The 20839-nt window shown below is 37.9% G+C and overlaps 1 protein-coding gene across 1 annotated transcript in view; it reads left to right on the top strand.

The window, feature by feature from the left end:
• Positions 1-20839, top strand: part of GARS (glycyl-tRNA synthetase) — a 45339-nt gene that overhangs the window by 18627 nt on the left and 5873 nt on the right. The window contains exons 8-14 of the mRNA XM_010829404.1: positions 486-631; positions 3027-3176; positions 6974-7136; positions 8575-8739; positions 14485-14592; positions 15376-15521; positions 19512-19597. Coding sequence (XP_010827706.1) covers positions 486-631; positions 3027-3176; positions 6974-7136; positions 8575-8739; positions 14485-14592; positions 15376-15521; positions 19512-19597 — 964 coding nt within the window. The remainder of the gene's footprint in view (positions 1-485; positions 632-3026; positions 3177-6973; positions 7137-8574; positions 8740-14484; positions 14593-15375; positions 15522-19511; positions 19598-20839) is intronic.

Genomic DNA, 20839 nt, shown 5'->3' with positions numbered 1-20839 from the left:
GGAGCCTGGTGGGCTGCCGTCTATGGGGTTGCACAGAGTCAGACACGACTGAAGTGACTTAGCAGCTTAGCAGCATAATGTCTAATGGGAGAGGAGTTACATGGATATTTAATTAATAGACAGGGAAGTGCACCTGACTCTTAAGTATACAGAGTAGTAAAATTCATTGTGTAAAGTTATTTGCATGATTCTTGCCAACCAATAACTATTATAATTGAAAAGAGATATTTTGCCTTATCTTTCATTGTGAAATGGTACACGTTTTTAGGTCAGTCCTACAAAGACACTCTATTTCTCTGTTGGTGAATGTAAGCTATGTAAGTTGGGTATGGTTTTAATATAGATATCTTGAAGATTAGGTTAATCTGATATTTTTATTTTGGGTGAATTTTAATGGTGGGTGGGGTTTTAATATAATATTTTATTGTTATGCCTTATTTTTTCTCAGTCTCTTACACTAATCATTTTCTTGATGTATTCTTTAGCTTGATAACTATGGACAGCAAGAACTTGCAGATCTTTTTGTAAACTATAATGTAAAATCTCCCACTACTGGAAATGATCTTTCCCCTCCAGTGCCTTTTAACTTAATGTTTAAGACCTTCATTGGACCTGGAGGAAACATGCCTGGGTATGTATCATTTATTGTTTATGTAATATTATTATAACTACTTGTAATAAAAGGTAAATATTAATATCAACCATGAAGGAAAATGTTTGAAAAATGAGTAGGAAGTACAGACAAATATATTAAGGAGAAATAATGATATATTTTAAAATTTTATTTCCTCTAATTCTTCCTAAGTATAATTTTTTTTTTTTTGTAGTATATATTGTCATTTGGGGGAGGGCATAAATACAGAAGTCTGTAATCATCACTTCTTATTAGTTATTACTGCATAGGGCAGGAGAGAGTGTTGAAGATTGATTTTGAAGGCTATTGAACTTGTTGAGGGAGACTTTAGAAACCATTCAGTGTAGGTCACACTGCCCGGTGGGACTTTCTGCAGTGGTGGAATAGTCTATAAGCTGTTCCTGTCCAATATGGTAGCCACTAACCACTACCATGTGGCCAATGAGCGTTTGAAATGGGGCTAGTGCTTCTGGGGAACTGAACTTCTAAACTTATTTATTTATTTTTTGGCCATGCCACATGGCATGTGGGATCTTAGTTCCCCAACCAGCAATGGAACCTGTGGCCCCTGTGGTGGAAACAGAGTCTTAATCACTAGACGTGTGGCTAGTGGCCTACCCTATTGGACAGGCTACGTTTAGCATGTTGATTCATTAAAAGGTGGTTTTTGCAGATAAGAGTAGAAAAACCTGTAACAGTTTGCAGTATGATCCAGAATTTATATGTCCAGAGTCTTTGTTCATTGTTAGCAAACTTAGTCAAAGTATTCCATTTCGTAGCCTCAGATATTTTTCTCATGGTCTCATTTTATGGTAAGACAGGATAGGTTTTGCTAGATAAAGCTAGGTCATGTTTCCTGGAGTAGAGAGTAAAGAATAACAAAAATGAACTGTGACAGTGTATTATTGGAGTAAGACAGTGGGCTGATTCAGGATATTTTGTGGAAAGAGGCAAAGGATGAGCCTTTCATTTTGTTAATATAGAGTCATAAAATGGGCCATGACCTCTGACCTGCTTTCCCACTGCTGTGAATTTATCTAAGGAAAGAATTCAAAAGGAAAGGAAGGTATACTTATCAAGAGTGTATTAATTAATGATAGAAGATAGTGGAACAAAACAGCAAAAATATTGTTCAGTAAAGTTCTTGGTGAAAAAATAAAAAACAGCTAGTTTTAATATGTCCTTAACTATTCTTGCTTTAAAAGAGGATTTTAAAAGATAATTCAAGATAACCTGTGCTCTGAAAGAGGTTTGTAACATCTAATTCTTGCTCTGTGTCTTTAAGCAATAACATAGTGGGATTTTATTATGAATGTGAAAATAAATGTGACTACTTTGCCCAAAAAAAAAAAAAGAGTATATAAATTTAAAGTAAAAATGACCTTTTCATCCAGTAATTTGAGGACTGCTTAATAAATTATAGTAGTTTATTTTAGTAGAATACAACTGTTAAGAAAATTTTACTGTTTTTTATAAAATGGAAAAGCATAAAAGAAAGAATTCATAATTTAGTACATTCTACTTAATAAATATGCAGAGTAACTGTAACTATGCTTATATTTGGATAAAAAACAAAAAATAAAAAGAATTGGTATATTAGAATGAGAAGAAGGTAAAATTTTATTTTTTGTTTTAAAATTTTTTTCTATAAAACGTTTCTTTTGAAGTAGGTTCTTGAGACTGCTCTCTTATGTGATATTTTGCACAGAATATTTTCTGTGAAATTGAAAAGAAAGCAATGGCTATAATGATATATTTGAGTGACTGTGTCTTTTTAAAATGTGGAGAAAATCAGAAGCAGCCTTGGGCTGAAAGTACAAACTACTACAAAGATTTGATCATTCTGGATTTCCCTGTTTCTTTGTGTCTCTGGGTACAAAGAAGAAAATGATATGAAAAGCCTTGAAAATTGCCTGCCGTGGTGTAATGGTTTTGTTGAGTGAGTTCTGATGTTAATTGTCAGCCTGTACTGGCTTTTTTTTATTAATAGTTCCATGGTTATGCTTCGATGTGGGTTAACAGCAGAGGGATGCTTAACTTCATTTTTAAAAGGATCTAAAATTGTCATCTGCCTCCAAAGTAAGTGAGAATCAGGAGAATATCCGAAGAATATCCGAAGTTTTAGAGACATCATGAGAGAAGTCATCTTTGATTCACTGGAGTGATGAAATAAAATGACATTTCTAACAGTGGTGTTTCCATACCAATCACCTGACCTTCTCTGTTACCTGTGTGAGAATAGAAAATATCTATTTCTAAAACATTTTTAGGGCCCATCCAGCTTTGTGTGAATAGTATATTTAGGACTTTTAGGAATTGTATCTAGAATTTCAGATTTATTGGGAAACATGATTTCTTCCTTTGTAACAGACTGATTTGTTTAAATTTATAGATATTTGAGACCAGAAACTGCACAGGGGATTTTCCTGAATTTCAAACGGCTTTTGGAATTCAACCAAGGAAAGTTGCCTTTTGCTGCTGCCCAGATTGGAAATTCTTTCAGAAATGAGATCTCCCCTCGATCTGGACTGATCAGAGTCAGGTACCACCCATGGTGTTCTGCTGGTGAAATTAGTGAGTGACTTTTGCACTGAAGTGGAAACAAAGGCTTGCTGATTTGAAACAGCTTTCTTCTTTCTTACATCATTGTTTAATTTATTTTTGGTTGCACTGGGTCTTCGTTGCTGCTCACGGGCTTTCTCGAGTTGCGGCAAGCAGGGGCTGCTCTTTGTTGCGGTACACAGACTTCTCACTGGGGCGGCTTCTCCTGTGGCAGAGCACCGGCTCTAGGGTGCATGCTCAGGAGTTGTAGCGCCCAGGCTTAGTTGTTCCCCGCCACTTGGAATCTTCCTGGACCAGGGATCAAACCCGTGTCCCCTGCATTGGCAGGCAGATTTTTATCCACTGTACCACCAGGGAAGTCCTTTCTTACATGATTATATCTTTCTTTTTATCCTCCAAAAAAGTTTGTTTTATGTTTGTTACCTTCAGTTGTAGTCTCTGGGATGATGGGCAGCTTTGAGCGACTGTGTGGTTTGAACGGAAAGGGTGAATAGCTGACGTTTCACATCTGCTGCAAAATGATCTTTTCCCCTTGTTCATGTTCTGTTTTGAGGATGGTAAGATCTTGATTGTCGACGCAGGCATTTCCTGGAAGTGGTGGTGGAGATGAGAGTAGGGTGAGGAAGAAGGAGGTGAGGGTTATGGCAGGAGGGCCATCCCAGGCATCCAGGACAGACAGTGTTACTGGTGTTGGGCTGAGGGTGTTTCAGTAGCCAATTGGTATTCCTCCACAAATTTGGGGCACCTTTATGACAGAAAGTCCAGCTAGCAAGCTTGCTTCTGTCTTCTCTAGTTTAGACAGTCTCTTGTCTCTATTCCAATAACCTCCCTTTGTCAATGTATCCAAGAATGTGCAGGAAGACATCTTGGCACTGCTGAGTTATGTTTTTCTCATTATGAGTTAGCTATTTATGACTTAGGTTTTTTGCAATTTCTATACATTTTCTTCCTGATATTTTAAGGTAATAAATTTCATATAAAAATGGGCTATGTTGGTAAATTTCACTTTCTTAGACTCCACAGTATTTTCCACAGCCCCAGCAGCTGTTCTTTTCTTGTCATGCTGTGCTTAGTCTCTCAGTCGTGCCCGACTCTTTGTGACCCCATGGAGTGTAGCCCGCCAGGCTCCTCTGTCCATGGGGATACTCCAGGCAAGAATACTGGAGTGGGTTGCCATGCCCTCCTCTAAGGGATCTTCCTAACCCAGGAATCGAACTGGGATCTCCTGCATTGCAGGCGGATTCTTTACCAACTGAACTACAGTTCTTACTTGCTGTAATTACAAGCATCAAGCATAGCATATCCCGCCTATAATTATCAGAGCGTGCAAAGCCCCTGCCTAATCTTGTGAGTCCTGGTGACACCCTCTGAGGAGACGCTCCTATGTTCTCACCAGACTTTATCTTCAGGCCTGTAGTCCCTTCAGCTGAATGGTCTAGAAAAGGGAGAGTTCATGAGGAAGGAGCTTGTACAACTTAAGTAGAATGGGGAGGACCCGCTGAGCCTTGCTGCAAAATGAAAAGTAGTCCTAAATTTTAACTGGTATTGTAACATTGAAAAACTTGTCAGACTTGAATTTGTCTTATTTCTCAGTCTCTGGGTTTCTTCATGTCTTTTTTCCTTTTGCTTTTGGAAAAGGAAGTGTCTGCAAGCATGCTTTCAGAATACTGAGTAAGCTGTCTGAGACTGAGCTTGTCTAAAGCCAGTGTTTTGGAGAGGATTTACATCAAAGAGAGTAACCGTTGGATGATTATAAAGGACCATGAAGTAAGGCAAAACTTGGAGCCTATGGAATAAAAAGTGATAAACAGGGAAAGCAGTTTAGACAAACGGTCCCAGGAGTTAATGGAGGAAAGTCCAATGGGGCTTCCTGCCATTTTATTCCCTGGTTTTCTGGATTTTGGTTGATTTTGTCATGTGCCTCTGCAGGATCCTGGGTGGAAATCCATTCATCCTTCACAAGTCAGTATCTCCATGGTTTTTATTCCATGGTAGGACTAGGACCCAGAGAAGGCAATGGCACCCCACTCCAGTACTCTTGCCTGGAAAATCCCATGGATGGAGGAGCTGGTAGGCTGCAGTCCATGGGGTCGCTAAGAGTCAGACACGATTGAGCGACTTCCCTTTCACTTTTCACTTTCATGCATTGGAGAAGGAAATGGCAACCCACTCCAGTGTTCTTGCCTGGAGAATTCCAGGGACGGGGGAGCCTGGTGGACTGCCATCTGTGGGGTTGCACAGAGTCTGACATGACTGAAGCGACTTGGCGGCAGCAGCAGCAGCAGGGCTACAGCTTGTTTAATGTTACAGCTTCTTCTTGACCTAGAATTGGCAGGTGGTTAAGTCTTTGTATAGCTGTGATCCCTTTGGTTTAGGTGGGGAGTATCATTTGTTCATATGAAATTTTTTTTAATTAAATTTCATTTTGATTGTCTGGCTCTGTCTTCTAGTCTGATGACTATTTTGTCTCCACAGTTGCAGGTAGAGTCTCTGAACTCAAAAACAAGAGACAGCTGATACAGTCAGTGTTTGTGTTGATTTCCATCTCCTGTCTGTGAGCTTGGATTAATTGACAGAACAGATGGAAAGACTTTGGCAGCTGATTATTTGGGGATTCTGGGCAGGGTCCTTATATTGATCTGCCCTTCATTTTAAGTGTTCTCTTGCTGCTGTCCTGGTTGGAAGCTTTGTGAGGACAGACATCAAGCTTCTCTGCCTGTCTCTCATTTCTGTGCTTGCAGAAGATGTTTGATAGCTTTTGAAAGGCAATGAAGGTATAGGTGCTGCTGGACTGAATAAGAGATGACATTAAAAAGTAAAAGTAAAAAAAAATCAAAGCTCTTTTGCAATGCATTTCATGTATTTTTAGGACCCATTTAAGCAATTTTTCATTACTTTTAAAACATCTGAGATAATCATGGAAGTGCCCTAGTAAATTGTGTGTGTGTGTTTTAAAGAAGAGGGGTTTGATTTTGACTCATAAAATTAACTTAAAACATTCCCCCCCAATAGCTACTAAATTGCCATTCAGGGAAATCTTTTTGGGAAACCATTACTATGTGCATATTTATCTCATCATTATGCAGTTTGCTTGATGTTAGCTTGTTCAATTCATGCCGTGTCCTCTGCCTTGAATAACACATCATTTAGGAAGCTGTTACTCTAAAGACACCAGCTGTATGGTGCCATTATCAGTCATTTACTTGTTCAGAGCAATAAAAAGGAAGAAATCAGACTATTATAAAAGCTAAATTCACTTTTAATTCCCATTCTTTGAAAAGTAAGTATCAGGCACTTCATTTAGTGTACATTAGTAAAGACTTGCCAGTGCTTTAAAGAAAATCATTTTATTTGGAAGGCACTATGCAGTATCTCATTTTGTGTGTGTGTCTGACATTTGCTCAGATTCTCTTAATTTTATTTTTTAAAAATTGTTTTTTGATGTGGACTATTTTTAAAACCTTTATTGAATTTGTTACATTATTGTTTCTGTTTTATGTTCTGGTTTTTCGGCCAGGAGGCATGTGGGATCAAGATCAAGATCACTCCCAACCAGGGAGTGAACCCACATCCCTGCATTGAAAAGCAAAGTCTTAACCACTGGATCACCAGGGAAGTTCCTGGGTTTTCCTAATTTAAAAAAAAACTGTATTAATCTGTTCCTTAACAACTATTTTCCGTATCATTCTGTGTTAGTGTTAAATGAAGTTTAAAATAAAGGCTTTGTTTATTTTTTTTTAAGTGTGCCACTTTTATCCTTTATATTTTTGCTTTCAGAGAATTCACAATGGCAGAAATTGAGCATTTTGTAGATCCCAGTGAGAAAGACCATCCCAAGTTCCAGAATGTGGCAGACCTCTACCTTTATTTGTATTCAGCGAAAGCCCAGGTCAGCGGACAGTCTGCTCGGAAAATGCGCCTGGGAGATGCTGTTGAACAGGTAAGATTCCATAGGTAACTTAATTTAGAGCATACTTCTTCCTGGAGTTCAGCACTCAGCAGATTCTGTGTACTGGATGATAAAATATTTTGACAGTCACTTTATTTGATACAGTATGTGGGTTTTTTGGTTTTTTTTTACAGTATTTATTACACAGTATTATTATAGTGGGAGGGAATTACCTGAACGTGCCAATGTGTGGGCCATTGGGACTAACATGAAAAAAAATTTAGCAGGGCATGTGGAAAAAATTTGTTGGTTTGAATTGTACCGCATCAGTTTTTGGGTTTTTTTTGGCCACACTCATCTTCATTGCTGCACGCAGACTTTCTCTGGTTGCGGCGTGGGCTTCTCATTGTGGTGGCTTCTCTGGCTGTGGAGCACGGCTGTAGGTCTTAGGCTTGCGTAGTTGTGGTGTGAGGGTTCGGTAGTTGCAGCCTGCAGGCTGTAGAGCTCGGACTCAGTAGTTGTGGCACACCAGCTTAGTTGCCCCACGATAGCTGGAGTCTTCCCGGCCTAAGGATTGAACGCATGTCCCCTGCATTGGCAGGCAGATTCTTAACCACTGTACTACCAGGGAAGTCCCCCATCAATCTGACTTTTAACAATATGGACTTCTTTTGGGGAGACATTTTGACTCATAGGAAGCAAGCCCTTTCTATTTTAAACTCTTCTGTATTACCCATAACAATTGGGATAAGGGCTTGCATATAATAGAATTTCCCTATGATTATTTGCCTAGAGAAATGAGTGAGTAAAAACTTGGTAACAGTAGTTGCTGCCTAATAATGGAATGAATTGCCCTGGGAACAATGAGCTTCCTGTCTGAAAATATTCAGGTGGAGGCTGAGTGATAATTTGTCAGCCCTTTTGCAGAGAAAGGCCCTGCAGGTGGTAGGAGATGGGGCTAGACAGTTTCTAAAACCCTTCTGTACTAAAGTTGTAAGGGGATTTATACTATATGGGGTTTGCAAATTTCAGTGGATAAGAATACATTAAAGTCCCCTCAGCATGTCTTACGACTTTTGTTAATTCAGAAGGAATATATGCCATTCCTTAGGGTCATTGTTGTGAATGTCATTTTCAGTACTGTAGATTTAGAAGGTATGAGGTAATAGGCTGAATTTTTGCTGACCCAATGAGTATGGTGGAAAGATTTTGAATGACATCATTCACTATTATCTGCTTGTTAGCTTGACAGTTAAACTTTTGAAAATAGCCTTAATCACATTTTTGGGTATTTCAAATCATTCTGAAAGCTGTATAAATTAGCTTGCTTTGTGTTTCAAAGATTTTTCAGTAGATGATAAATAACTCAATGGAAAATGGTATCTTGGCCTTCAAAAGCCTTAATGTTTGTAGGTTTTTTCATTCTTCCGTGCTTGTTTGCATGTTGCTTGCCTACTTACCTATGAGTTTGTTTATTCATTTATTTTAGGGTGTGATTAACAATTCAGTGTTGGGCTATTTCATTGGCCGCATCTACCTCTACCTCGTGAAGGTTGGAGTCTCTCCAGAGAAGCTCCGCTTCCGACAGCACATGGAGAATGAGATGGCCCATTATGCCTGTGACTGTTGGGATGCTGAATCCAAAACATCCTATGTAAGTAGAATGCAGTGGCTCTAACCATGTGATTTTCACATTGTTAACTTAGAAGCATGGATATCAAAGTTGCCTTTTATGTGCTTCTTGTCAGAGTGGAACAAAAAGGAAAGAGATCTCTTCCTGAGCGAAATGGAAAAAGTAGTTGCCCCGCTGTGCTGTCATAAGAGGGGGCTACCCTTATGTCCCAGGATCCCTTTGTAGATATGGATGGCTTTTACAGAGAGAGAGAGAAGGCTGGTGACAGTGTGTTCCTGGCGTGTCCTTTGCTGGTGTGGGCAGTGTGATTGGTAACATGCCTGAACGCAGTTAAGATGGAATGGCCACCTTCCTGACAGGGACCCCAGCAGATACTGGAAGTGGTGGCCAGGCTGAGTAAAGAAGCCCATAGTGCTCTTCGTTTGGAGAGCTGTTTGGTAGATTTGAGGGATAGACTAGGAGATTCTGATCTCTTATTTAGGAACTACCTTTTCTCAAATTCTGTGTATTTAATAATAATTCAGAGAAGACCTCCAGGTTACCTCTTCACTGTTCCTTCCCACCCCCACACCCCTAGACATGAACATTAGTACTGAAGTTTAGGATTGAAAGGCATTTGGATATAGGAGGTGTTTTAGCATTGGTAGCAGTGGGAACAGGGCAGCAGCCACGAGACGCGGGCCCCAGAGTCTTCTGCATTTCCTTTATTTGATATTGGAGAGACTTGTCACCCAACAGAGACTTAACTCAGGGTCCTTGATTCTCACATGCCCTTGGTTTCTCTTAAAAAGTAAAACTTTTAAAAGTGTCTTTCTTTAAAAAAATAGATTTTTTTTTTTAATTAAAAAAAATTGTTTTTGATGGTACTGATGCATCTATTTGCAGAGCAGGAATAGAGCTGCAGATGTAGAGAACAGACATGTGGGCACAGGGTAGGAAGGAGCAGGCGGAACAAACAGAGAGTAGCATTAACGTATCTACACTGCCGAATGTAAAATAGACAGCTAGTGGGAAGCTGCTGTTTAGCCCAAGGAGCTCAGCTGGGTGCTCTGTGATGTCCTAGAGGGGTGGGACGAGGGCAGTGGGAGGGAGGCTCACGAGGGAGGGGATATATATATATTTACGGCTGATTCACATTGTTGTACAGCAGGAACTAACACAGCATTGTAAAGTAGTTATCCTCCAGTTAAAAAAAAGTCACTTAAAAAATGACAACCTTTTTTTGTAAAACGGAAAGTGAAAAATAATTCTTTAAGTCTGTTATATAAAAAGTGAAACTTCCAACTGTGTGCTCCCCAAGAGTGTTCCATATCTGTTTTCTCAATCAGGGCTCAATAAACATTTTCCATAGTAAACATAGTAAGTGTTTTAGGCTTTGTGGATCTCTGTGGCTCTCTTCTGTTTTTTGTTTTTTCTTTTTTTAACAACTCTTTAAAAACATAAAAACTATTCTTAGTTCCATGAACCTTGATTTGTCAACCTCTATTCAAAGTAATTTTATATGCTTTAAAAACATACACACAAGTGACAGATAGCCAATAAACACTTGAAAAGATGCTCAACATTGCTCACTATTAGAGAAATGCAAATCAAAACTATGAGGTACGGTAGAAACCAACACAAAATTATAAAGCAATTTCTCACTAATTAAAAAATAAATAAGATGTTCTAAAAATACACGTGTGTATATGCATAATGATATATGCATATATCTGTAGTGACTATTATTGATATTGTTTTTAACATATACTTTTAACTTTATTGAATTAGGAAAGAATCTGTTAGGTTTTTCTTGTTATGTTAACTTTCTTCACAAACTTACTTGACATATGTTTGCTTAAATGATAGTGGTAATTAGTTTTGGATTATAGGTGATCATTAGTTTCTTTATATGTACTAGATATTCTGAAATCTCTTTTTATTTTCAAGTTAAACCAATAAAGTGTTTTATGTGAGAAGATTTCAAGCTAAACCAGACCCAAATTCTTGCTGTTTTCAATTTAGATTCTGAATCCTGCCTGAATGGCATTTCATTTGTTTGTTCATTCGGTATTTGTAATTGTTAAGGGCTATATACCATTCTAAGTGTATCAGCCTATGTAATCCTCACAATAATTCCATTCATTGGTTCTATTTCTTAGGAGACTGAAGTGCTGAGACGTTAGTTGATTTGCCCAAGTCTCAGCAAGGGAGTGGTGGAGCGGGGGTGTGAGGCAGGGCTGTCTGACTTCCCGCCCCTGCCCTTAAACCCCTGCTACACTGCTTTCATAAACCCTACTGCACTCCTGCTCATCCTTTCTGAGTGTCACTGTGAGCTGTGGCCAAACCCTCAAGGATGGGAAGTCAGAAAATGTGGGTCTGAGAAGTCCTGAGGATGGAATGTACAGCATGGTGACTACAGTTAATAGTACTGTATTGTGTATTTGAAAATTGCTTAGAGAGTAGATTGTAAAAGGTCTCATCACACACACAGACACACGATTATAACTGTGTGAGGTGGCGGATGTTACCTAGACTTACTGCGGTGATCATTTAGCAATATATACAAATATCAAATTGTTACATTATATACCTGAAACTAATATCATTGTATATGTCAATTATGCCTAAATTTAAAAGAATTAAAGAAAAAATTAAAAAGAAAATGTGGGCCTAGCTTTGAGCTTAGGCCTCACATTTTGTGTAAGATCATAAGACTGGACTAAACAAGACCAAAAGCTCTGAAGTAATAAACTTTAAAGGAGAGGGGGAAACTCCTTTAGAGACTTGAATATTTTCTTTTTGTGTGCTTCATATTGTATTTTTTTAAATAAAAAAGTTACTGATACAGTTAATGCTCTAACCTTTTCTTCTCCCTCCTAAGGGGTCACCATGATCTCAAAATTGTTGTCTACCATTCTCAGGCATATTTTTGTAGTTTCACCATTTAGTACATAAATATCTTCATCAATATCTTTAGTAAATGATAATGAGTAAGTATATGTTTAAGAACATAGATATACTAGTTGGCATCTTTAGTGACTCAGATGAGCAAGTTACATGTTTTTAGCTTTTTTTTTTCCCCCTTAATTCCTGTTTTGTTATTTTTATGTGCTGGGGTTTCTGAGCTTATATGAGTTTTATTTTTGCCTCTTTGTTTGAAACACCCCCATGCAGTAACATGTGCTTGGAAAGCTTATTAGGTGTGATGGTTGAATTTTCCCAAACTCTGGATCAAAGGGAAAAATAAGTATTTATGAGAAGGACTAACTAGACATCTGTTGAACTAATAAGCCTTTTACCTCTTTGGTTCTTACTCAAATAACAGGTTCTTAAGAGTCTTGGAAAACACTTTAGATTGTGCTTTTGAAAAGTGACTTGGGGATTAACAAGAAATGGAACCTGCCACTGCTGTGATAGTAATGCTGTTATTAAGTTTTATTCTGTGATCTAAACAGTACCTGTTCTTTATTGAGTTTTCTTTTGTTCGGTAGGAAACTGGATTGAGCACAAATGCCCACATTTGTGGCCAGCTGAGATGTGTATTTAGTACAATCACCTGATGCCAAGTTTTGAGAGCAGTAGACACTTTGTAGAAAGAGAATGCAGTCATTCCTCAGTCTTGTTCCAGGAGCCCTACTGACACCAAAATCCTGGGATGCTCAAGTCTCTTACATAAAAAGGCTTAGTATCTACGTAGACCCTATGCACATCTTCCCATACACTTTCAATTAGCTGGTTACTTATGATACCAAACATAACATAAATGCTTTGCAAATAGTTGCCAGGTTTGCAGCAAAGTTTAAGTTTTTGGAACTTTCTGAAAATTTTTTTCTGAATACTTTTGATTCACAGTTGAATCTGCAGATGTAGAAACCACAGATACAGAGGACTGGCTGTATTGTTGAATCTATTACAGTTTTTCAAAAACTTTTTAGAGGGAAAAGGCCAATAAAACAATAAAGTAACAACATAGATAACGTTCCTTTTTCCTCTTTATCCATCTGTCCTCTCTGAGCTAAGTTTACATTTGTAGGATTTCTTCTTTGATCTTTCCATATGGTCAGTACTTACACAGAGTTTACCTACTTAAATTAACAGATTAAAAAGAAGAGGAAACAGATGACATTTAATGTATTTGTGTTCCAGTTTAATAATGCCTTTCTAATATATGAAAATCAAGTGTGACTTTGGTATCACCATCATTGTTAGGCTGGCACGCTGACATTCCTCTTAGTTCTTAGGTTTTTCCTTGATCTCTGAGTCCTGATTTTGGCATATGTCCATTCTGTTTATCCTTCAAGGCTGATGTGATGCATTAGCACTCTGTTCATTTCCTCCTCCAGTGTAGTCTCGTTTTCTTTTTCTTTCCTTTTTAATGATTCAGATAAATGTATACATGATGTATTATTTTCCTTATAATTTCTCATAAATATCTTCCAGTGAAGAGTTATAAGCTAGACTGTAGGTGCAGGGCATGCTGTGATATAACTTAACTCCCAGTGGATTTCCCCCCACGTGTTACTTTCGTATCTTTGTCACTTACGTTCAGAGTGACTATCACCACAGCACCCTAATAGCGTGTTCTTGTTTCTGCTGCTCTTCTACTGTAATGCCATGATGTCTGCTGTAGTGTCTCCTCCTCCCAGATTACCAGTCCCTTTGGTGAGTCCTCCCCTTCCTGCCTGGAGCTATTATTGACCTTATTTTCAGTCACCTGTGTTGGTCTCTGAACCCACAAGGGATTTTCAAGGGGCTAATTGGGTCTCTCACCCTTGACTGTTGTTTTCCGTGGTAAAGACTGGTAAAACTCTTCCTCCTCTTGACTGTCTTCCATGCTTTTAAAAGATTATGAAAGTTGTTTTCCTTCTCCACAAACTTTTTGAGGTGAGCACTGCATTTAGATTTGTGTGTGCATATGTTCTGTGCTGACTCACAAAAGGGAGCTCGGTTGACCCTGGGTCCTCCACGTGAGCGGCAACAGGAAGAATCTGGGAGTGTGCTGTCGTGTGTCCTGTGGAATTCGGGAGGTCGACTTCTGGCCAGGACTGATTTACTTGCTAGTGTAGAGCTCTTCTGCACTAGCCATGCCCTTCTCTTTGGCAGTTGTTAAAAGTGCACAGAGAGTAATGACTTTGTAGGTGTAAATTCTTTGGTTTGAGCCAAGTTTTAACAATACAGTTGTATGGGCAGGAGGGAACCATTACAGTCGTCCTTTGGAATCCATGGGGCATTGGTTCTAAGACCCCTTGTTGCTGCTCTTGTTGTTTGGTCTCCCAGTCGTGTCCAGCTCTTTGCGATCCCGTGGACTGCAGCACACCAGGCGTCCTTGTCCCTCACCATCTCCCAGAGTTTGCCCAAGTTCATGTCCATTGCATCGGTGACCCCTTGTGGATGCCAAAATCCATCAATGCTAAAGCATTTTATGGAACAGAGTGTTGTGCTAGTAGTTTCTACCAGATTCATTTTGACTTCTGGTCAAAAATTTGATAGACATCTACAAGTTTTGTCTAGGTTCACATTTTATTTCCATAGCTAAATCCCAGCAAATACTAGTTAACCCCACATTCACAATATGGCAAAATAATTCTGTCCAGAAAATAAAAAGACTACTTTGTGTACATGTGTGGATTATATTTATAAGATTGGTACTACTTGATGTATAAAACTGTACCCATTTCAAGCATTTCTAAAAGTTGAGTGGAAATTCTGTAATTGAATTATTCATGAGTATGTATAATCTGCATGCATTTGTGTGAGTTACAGATGTTTATTATGTCTTCTCAGGGCTGGATCGAGATTGTTGGATGTGCTGACCGTTCCTGTTATGACCTGTCTTGTCATGCGAGGGCCACCAAAGTCCCACTCGTAGCCGAGAAACCTTTGAAAGAGCCCATATCCTTTCTGATCACTTCTGCAACTCAGAAGTAAACATCTTGAAAATGGATAAGTTTAAGACTGTACCTTGTTCTGTGGATAAACTGAGATGTTTTGGCACTTTATTTAAGCCAATCATTTTATGCGTCTCACCGTTCCTTTCTTGTTCTCTTTACCTGTAGTCTAACATGTGTCCACTCAGTGTTTGGTCCTTGAGAGAAAAATGCCCTGCATCTTTCAGGATGTTGACCAGTTTTTCTCAGCCATTTCCAACACCTGCATCTACATACATGCTCTTTAGGTAAAGGGTGCTCAGTGAATGTTTTCTCTATTAAAAGATGAATGCCCTTTTATGATGAAATAATTTATCTCATTTGATCTGTAGATCAGCAAAGGAGAAATTTCCTTCCTTCACCAGACAATGAGATTGTGAGTTCATCTAAGGGCTAGAGGTGACAAGAAGTAGATCCTATTGTGCCGAGACATAAAGAAATGAATGAATTGTTATCAGAGTTCATTATGCTATGTATTGGGTTATATTGCTGATTAGATAATGTCCCTTTATCTCATTGTAACTTTGAAAAAGTCTTTTTTGATGATGTTTACTTATCTTGAGTGGGGTTTATCTGAATGATTTTCTGAGTAGTTGTTTTATCTTGCACTTGAAATCAGCATACAGAGGATCTTGGATACCAGTAGGGAACTGGTAGTTGTTTTAAGTCAATGAAGGCTTGTCCTCAGGATCATTTCTTGAAGTGCTGGGGTAGTTCTGTAGCTTTGTATTCCTTGACCCCTTCATACAAAACAGTCAATGTTGTTCAGTTTGAACCCAATAAGGGAGCAATTGGTAAGGCGTACAAGAAGGATGCAAAGCTGGTGATGGAGTACCTCGCCATTTGTGATGAGTGTTACATCACAGAAATGGAGAAACTACTGAATGAAAAAGGGTAAGTGTTAAGGTGTGTGCTCTAACGTGGGCTCCACTCAGCTCTGTTCTCTTTGCCATGTTTTGAAAATTAGGAGGACATTAGTTTCTTTAGAAACTTTTGCAAGTGAGTACCATCTCTTGGCTACTTTTAAGGGACTGTCTGTTGAGTTTTGGTGTTGTGACCTGGAAACAGATTTGAAATGGACTACAAAGATCTTTTTTCCTCCCAGTAACTTTCTTAAAGGTGCAGACATATTCATGGTGATTAGAAACTACATCTATCTCTCAAGTCAGTACCCATTTTTTGAGTTTTGGAGTCCTCAGCGTAATTGTTGTAAGTATAAATGAAAAACCATAGAGAAGAATCTTTAAAGGAATTCAACAAAATTCAGCACTAAACAGTGTAGAATTTACTATGTCTGGCAAACAATAAAAAAATCTCTAGCCATATGAAAAACCATGAAAAGACCCAAAATAAGGAGAAAAATCAATCAAAAGAAATACCCAGAAGTGGCGAGCATCATGGAAATAATACAGAAGGATGTTAAAACAGTATTTATGTGCTCAAGGTCATAAGAGAAAACATGAACATATGAGGTGGGAAATGGAAATGTACATATTTTAAAAAACAAAATGGAACATCTAGATAGAGGTGATATCACAAATGTAATTGTGTGTACATAGCCATGATACAGTAGAATGAAGTTCTTACAGACGAGAGCCTATACCCACCGAAAATGTCTTTTCAGAAAAAATACTTGAGGAAAAAGAAGAGATAATATTTTCAGACAGAAAACTTAGAGGATACATTGTAAGCCAGAGTTACACTACAAGAAATGTTAAAGGAGTTCTTCAGGCAGAAGTGTGGAAATTTAGATCTACCCAAAGAAACTAAGAGCTCTAGAAATGATGGCTGTGTGGGTGATATGAGTGACTGATTTTCTTTTGTTGATTTAAAATGACATCTCTGAATTTCTTTAAAAGATAATGGGTTGTTTAGAGAAAAATATTAAGTGTATTGTGAAATTTGTGATGTGTAGAAATAGCATTTGTGTCATCAGTAGCCCAAAGGATGGGAGCCAAGAGTTGGGAATATGTAAGAATATGCATACTTCTGTAAGGTGCACATGTTACATATGCTAAGTTTAATAGAAAGGGACATGTAGTCAACTTTAGACCAATTGCCTGGATAAGACACGGAGAAACCAAAGGGATGTAACTAAGAAACCAATAAGCACGCTAAAATAGAATAATAAAAACTGCTCTAAAAAAAGATAGGAGAAGGAAAATGAACAAAGAACAGATAAGACGAATAGAAAACAACTCAGGAAATGGTAGATTTCAACTCCACAGTACTGATAGTTATTATAATATAATGATCGAAACACTCAAATTAATAGCCATGTCAGACTGGTTAAAAAATTCGAGACCCAGTTAAATATTGTTTACAGGAAACCGACTGTAATTTTAATACAGACATACTTCGGAGATATTGTGGGTTTGGTTCCAGACCACTGCAATAAATTTGTCGCAATAAAGTGAGTGACACAAATTTTTTTGGTTTTGCAGTGCATGTAGAAGTTATGTTTACACTATCATGTACTCTGTTAAGTGTGCAATAGCATTATATTTTTAACAACAGTGTATGTACCTTAGTTTAGAAATATTTCATTGCAGCAAAATGCTAACCACTATCTGAGCCTTCAGCAAGTGGAAATCTTTAGTAACATCAAAGTCTTTTACTGACTATAGATCACTATAACAAGTATAATAATAATGAAAAAGTTTGAAATATTGCGAAAGTCACCAAAATGTGACTCAGAGACATGAAGTGAGCAAATGCTGTTGGAGAAGTAGCGCTGATAGACGTGCAAACGCTGGGTGGCCACAAACCTTCAATTTGCCAAAAAATGCAAAGCTTGTGCTTCTTGTGAAGCACAAGAAAGCAAGGTATGCCTCAAATTTAAGTTTAAAGGGAAAAGAATTTTAAAAATATTTCCCATACAAACATTAATCAAGAAGGTGGAGTGCCTTATTAACATCAAAGAAAACTTAAGAACAAGAAAAATTATCAGGTTGTATTTCGTAATGATAAAGGGATCATCAATTCATCAAGAACGTAAGTGACTTGTAGCCATGTATGCCACTAAAAATCACCTCAAGGTATGTAAAGCAAACTTGACAGAACTGAAAAGAAAATTAGACAAATTAACAGTTACAGAGATTTTTATACCCCTCTCAGTGATTGGTAGACAAAAAAGAATTGGTAGGAGTTTGAAGGTATAAACACTATTTATCAACCCGCTTGTTGTTTGTAGAATACCTAATAACTGGAGTATATACTTTTAAGTACATTTGGAGCATCTTACGTATTTTTTATATCACAATGCAAAGAATGACTTGGCATTTTCAAAGGGTTGTTTTAAAAAAAAATGTAGTATGGGAGTCTGCAAACCTTGAGTATTTTATAACTGAATATTTCATAATATACAGAAAGCCCTATACAGAAAGTTTGCCAGACCTTGTCATAGACATTAGGCTAAGTGAAAGAAGCTTTACACAAAAGATTATATGCCAGACTCTAGGAAAGACAAACCTGGTTTAGAGTAGTAGAAAGCACTTCAATGGTTGAGTGAGAATGGAGGGGATCGAAAGAGAAGGCACCCAGGGGAACTTCTGGGGCCACAGTGGGTGCATGTGTGTGTGTATTTGTCAGCTATCGCAAGACGAACACTTAGAAGTGGAAGATAAAATTATCTATTTCAATAGGAAAATTTTAAAACATTTCTGGTCTCCTAGAATTAATGTCTCTTTATGCTAGAATAATGTCATATCCCATTAAAGTTAACATAGGTTACTAACAGATTTATATACAAACAAGACAGCTTTTAAAAATTCTCAAATAATAACTATCTTCTTGCTAATTTCAGCTTTTTTATAACTGTTACATACCCTGCACTTAGACTGTGCTCACAGAGAACATGTGTATGATACTGTCTATGTGGAGTCTTTTAATGCATGCATGCACAAACTCCAGAATAGTAAAAATGGAAGAAATCAATGAAAATCATTCATATGATGCATGAGATTATCAGTGCTAGAAACGAGCAGAATGCAGGGTACCATGTACCAGCCATACAGCTCCAAGGACAACCACATGAGGGCTCTCTTTTCCCAGCACCAAGCTGCTTGTGAGACCAGACACATCTGAATTGATCATAATGCAATGAAATACCTCATAAGCTAAAATACAGGTATTATATTACATGAAGTGCTTTATAAAGGTGAATTCTTATAACCTGAAATGGAATGGGCATATCTCAGGATATAAACATGAAGTTCTCAGTGATTTGGGGGGGATAGTATACCCATTCCAGTGTTCTTGCCTGGAGAATCCCAGGGACAGGGGAGCCTGGTGGGCTGCCGTCTATGGAGTCGCACAGAGTCAGACACGACTGAAGTGACTTAGCAGCAGCAGCAGTATTTTATATTGACATATCTGACATATCAAGCAGAATCTTTAAACTTCTTTTAAGCTGATCTTCATCAGCATAAGTATAAAAATTTAGTTTGGAAAAAGTGTAGGAGTTTTAAAAATTCTTTCTGTAAGATGACAAGTTGGTCATTTTTACATTTGTTGGGACAGTAATGAAAACAGTGGTCTTTTTGCCAGCAGACCTGTTTCTGACAAATGTAATTAGAAAGAAATTTTCTTTGATTTTATCTTGATCTCAAAATCAAGGAGTTGGTCACTAAGTCACTTGTGGAATTTTATAAGACTAGCCACATATTTGGGTGCCTCCCAAAATACTGTTTGGTGCTGTTAGAATAATACTTAATTTGGTACTCCTTATGAAAAATTTAAATTTGACTTCGGTTGTTATATCTGGATTGTTGACCAAGTTGTATTACACTTAAAATGAAAAGAGGTTTAGCAATCTGTAAAACTCCTTTAAATTAAGGCATGGGCATATGTGTTTTCACTAATATGTGCTTTGTTTCATTGTAGGGAATTTACTGTTGAAACTGAAGGGAAGACGTTTCAGTTGACAAAAGATATGGTCAATGTGAAGAGATTCCAGAAAACACTACATGGTAAATTTGTAAAAATAATTAAGGAACAAGCAGACAAAAATCATTACTCCTTAATGGCATTTTTTTTTTTTTAAGTTTCATAGCATAACTATTTTATGGAAAATTTGAAGAAGAAAATGAATCCTTAACGTTACAGCCCTAAATTAGATGAATATGACATTATATTCATATAACAAGACATTATCTTGTTTTTTAAAACAGAAAAAAAAAAAAACATAATTGTACTCATACTGAAAAATAACTTATAATGCCATCTTTATATGTTCTATGACCGAGGCACATATGAGGAGTATCTCTTTGATTAAAAGCATCTTTTTTTTTCTCACTTGAGAGAACTTATCCACACCATCTTTTCTGGCAGATTAACTTATTAAAAGTCATTTAGGTTAGTGGTCGTTCATGCTTTTTAAAAGCCAATGAGATGATTATTTTTTGGTAGGACAAATTATGTAAGTTGGTAAGTGAGTATTTTGGAGAAGGTGTGAAGGATTCTTGGTTGAATTGATGCTCCTGGAAACTGAGAGTAGTGGGTATTTGAGACACTACTGCCTGTGGAGTGAGCTGGGCTCCTTTTCCATTTGTTTGGCCTGCCTCATTGTTGCTAGGCTGCATGGAGCTGTAAAAGCAGTCAGAGCAGTCATAGGAGAGAGCAGGGGAGCCCTTCTTCATGCTCTGAGGCCTTTTAGCCACATCCTGGCAGCTGGCTTAGAGCTGTCCTTCACCATTGCTCAGATGCCACCAAAGGATGGGCAGAAAATGCCTTGTTCATTTCTCAAATGTTACTCTCGTGTGTGTTTTTGGTTCCAGTTATCTCATTTCTCTTGAAACAAGCTCTCAAGGTTAGGGTCCGTTTAGTTAGATGTGGATAGTGCTTAGCCATGGTTCCTTTCTGAATAATAAGTAATAATGAAGACAATTCCTATGTACACCACAAGTATAACTGCACCCATGGGAAGAGCTGTGGGTTCCCCGGTCTTTGATTGACTGCTGGTACCTGAGCAAACTCTTCTGTAACAGACTCCTGACCCCAGAATCTTGGAGATACAATAGCAGTAACCTGACTCTTAGGGAGTTCTCATCCAGATAGTAAGAGAAAAAGTAAAGCACAAATCACATGATACTTGTATATAGGAGTTGTTTTCATTAAATTTGCCAGCTGTGGTGGTGGATTTTTAATTCTAGCCAAGTCTTACAGAAGCTCTGGAGTTTCAATGCTTTCTGCATAGGTGAGGCAGAAGGCAT

Source organism: Bison bison, unplaced genomic scaffold, assembly GCF_000754665.1.
Source record: "Bison bison bison isolate TAMUID 2011002044 unplaced genomic scaffold, Bison_UMD1.0 scf7180017858770, whole genome shotgun sequence".
Taxonomy (NCBI): domain Eukaryota; kingdom Metazoa; phylum Chordata; class Mammalia; order Artiodactyla; family Bovidae; genus Bison; species Bison bison.
Note: the sequence above shows the minus strand (reverse complement) of the source record. Positions and strands in the feature narration are given on the sequence as shown.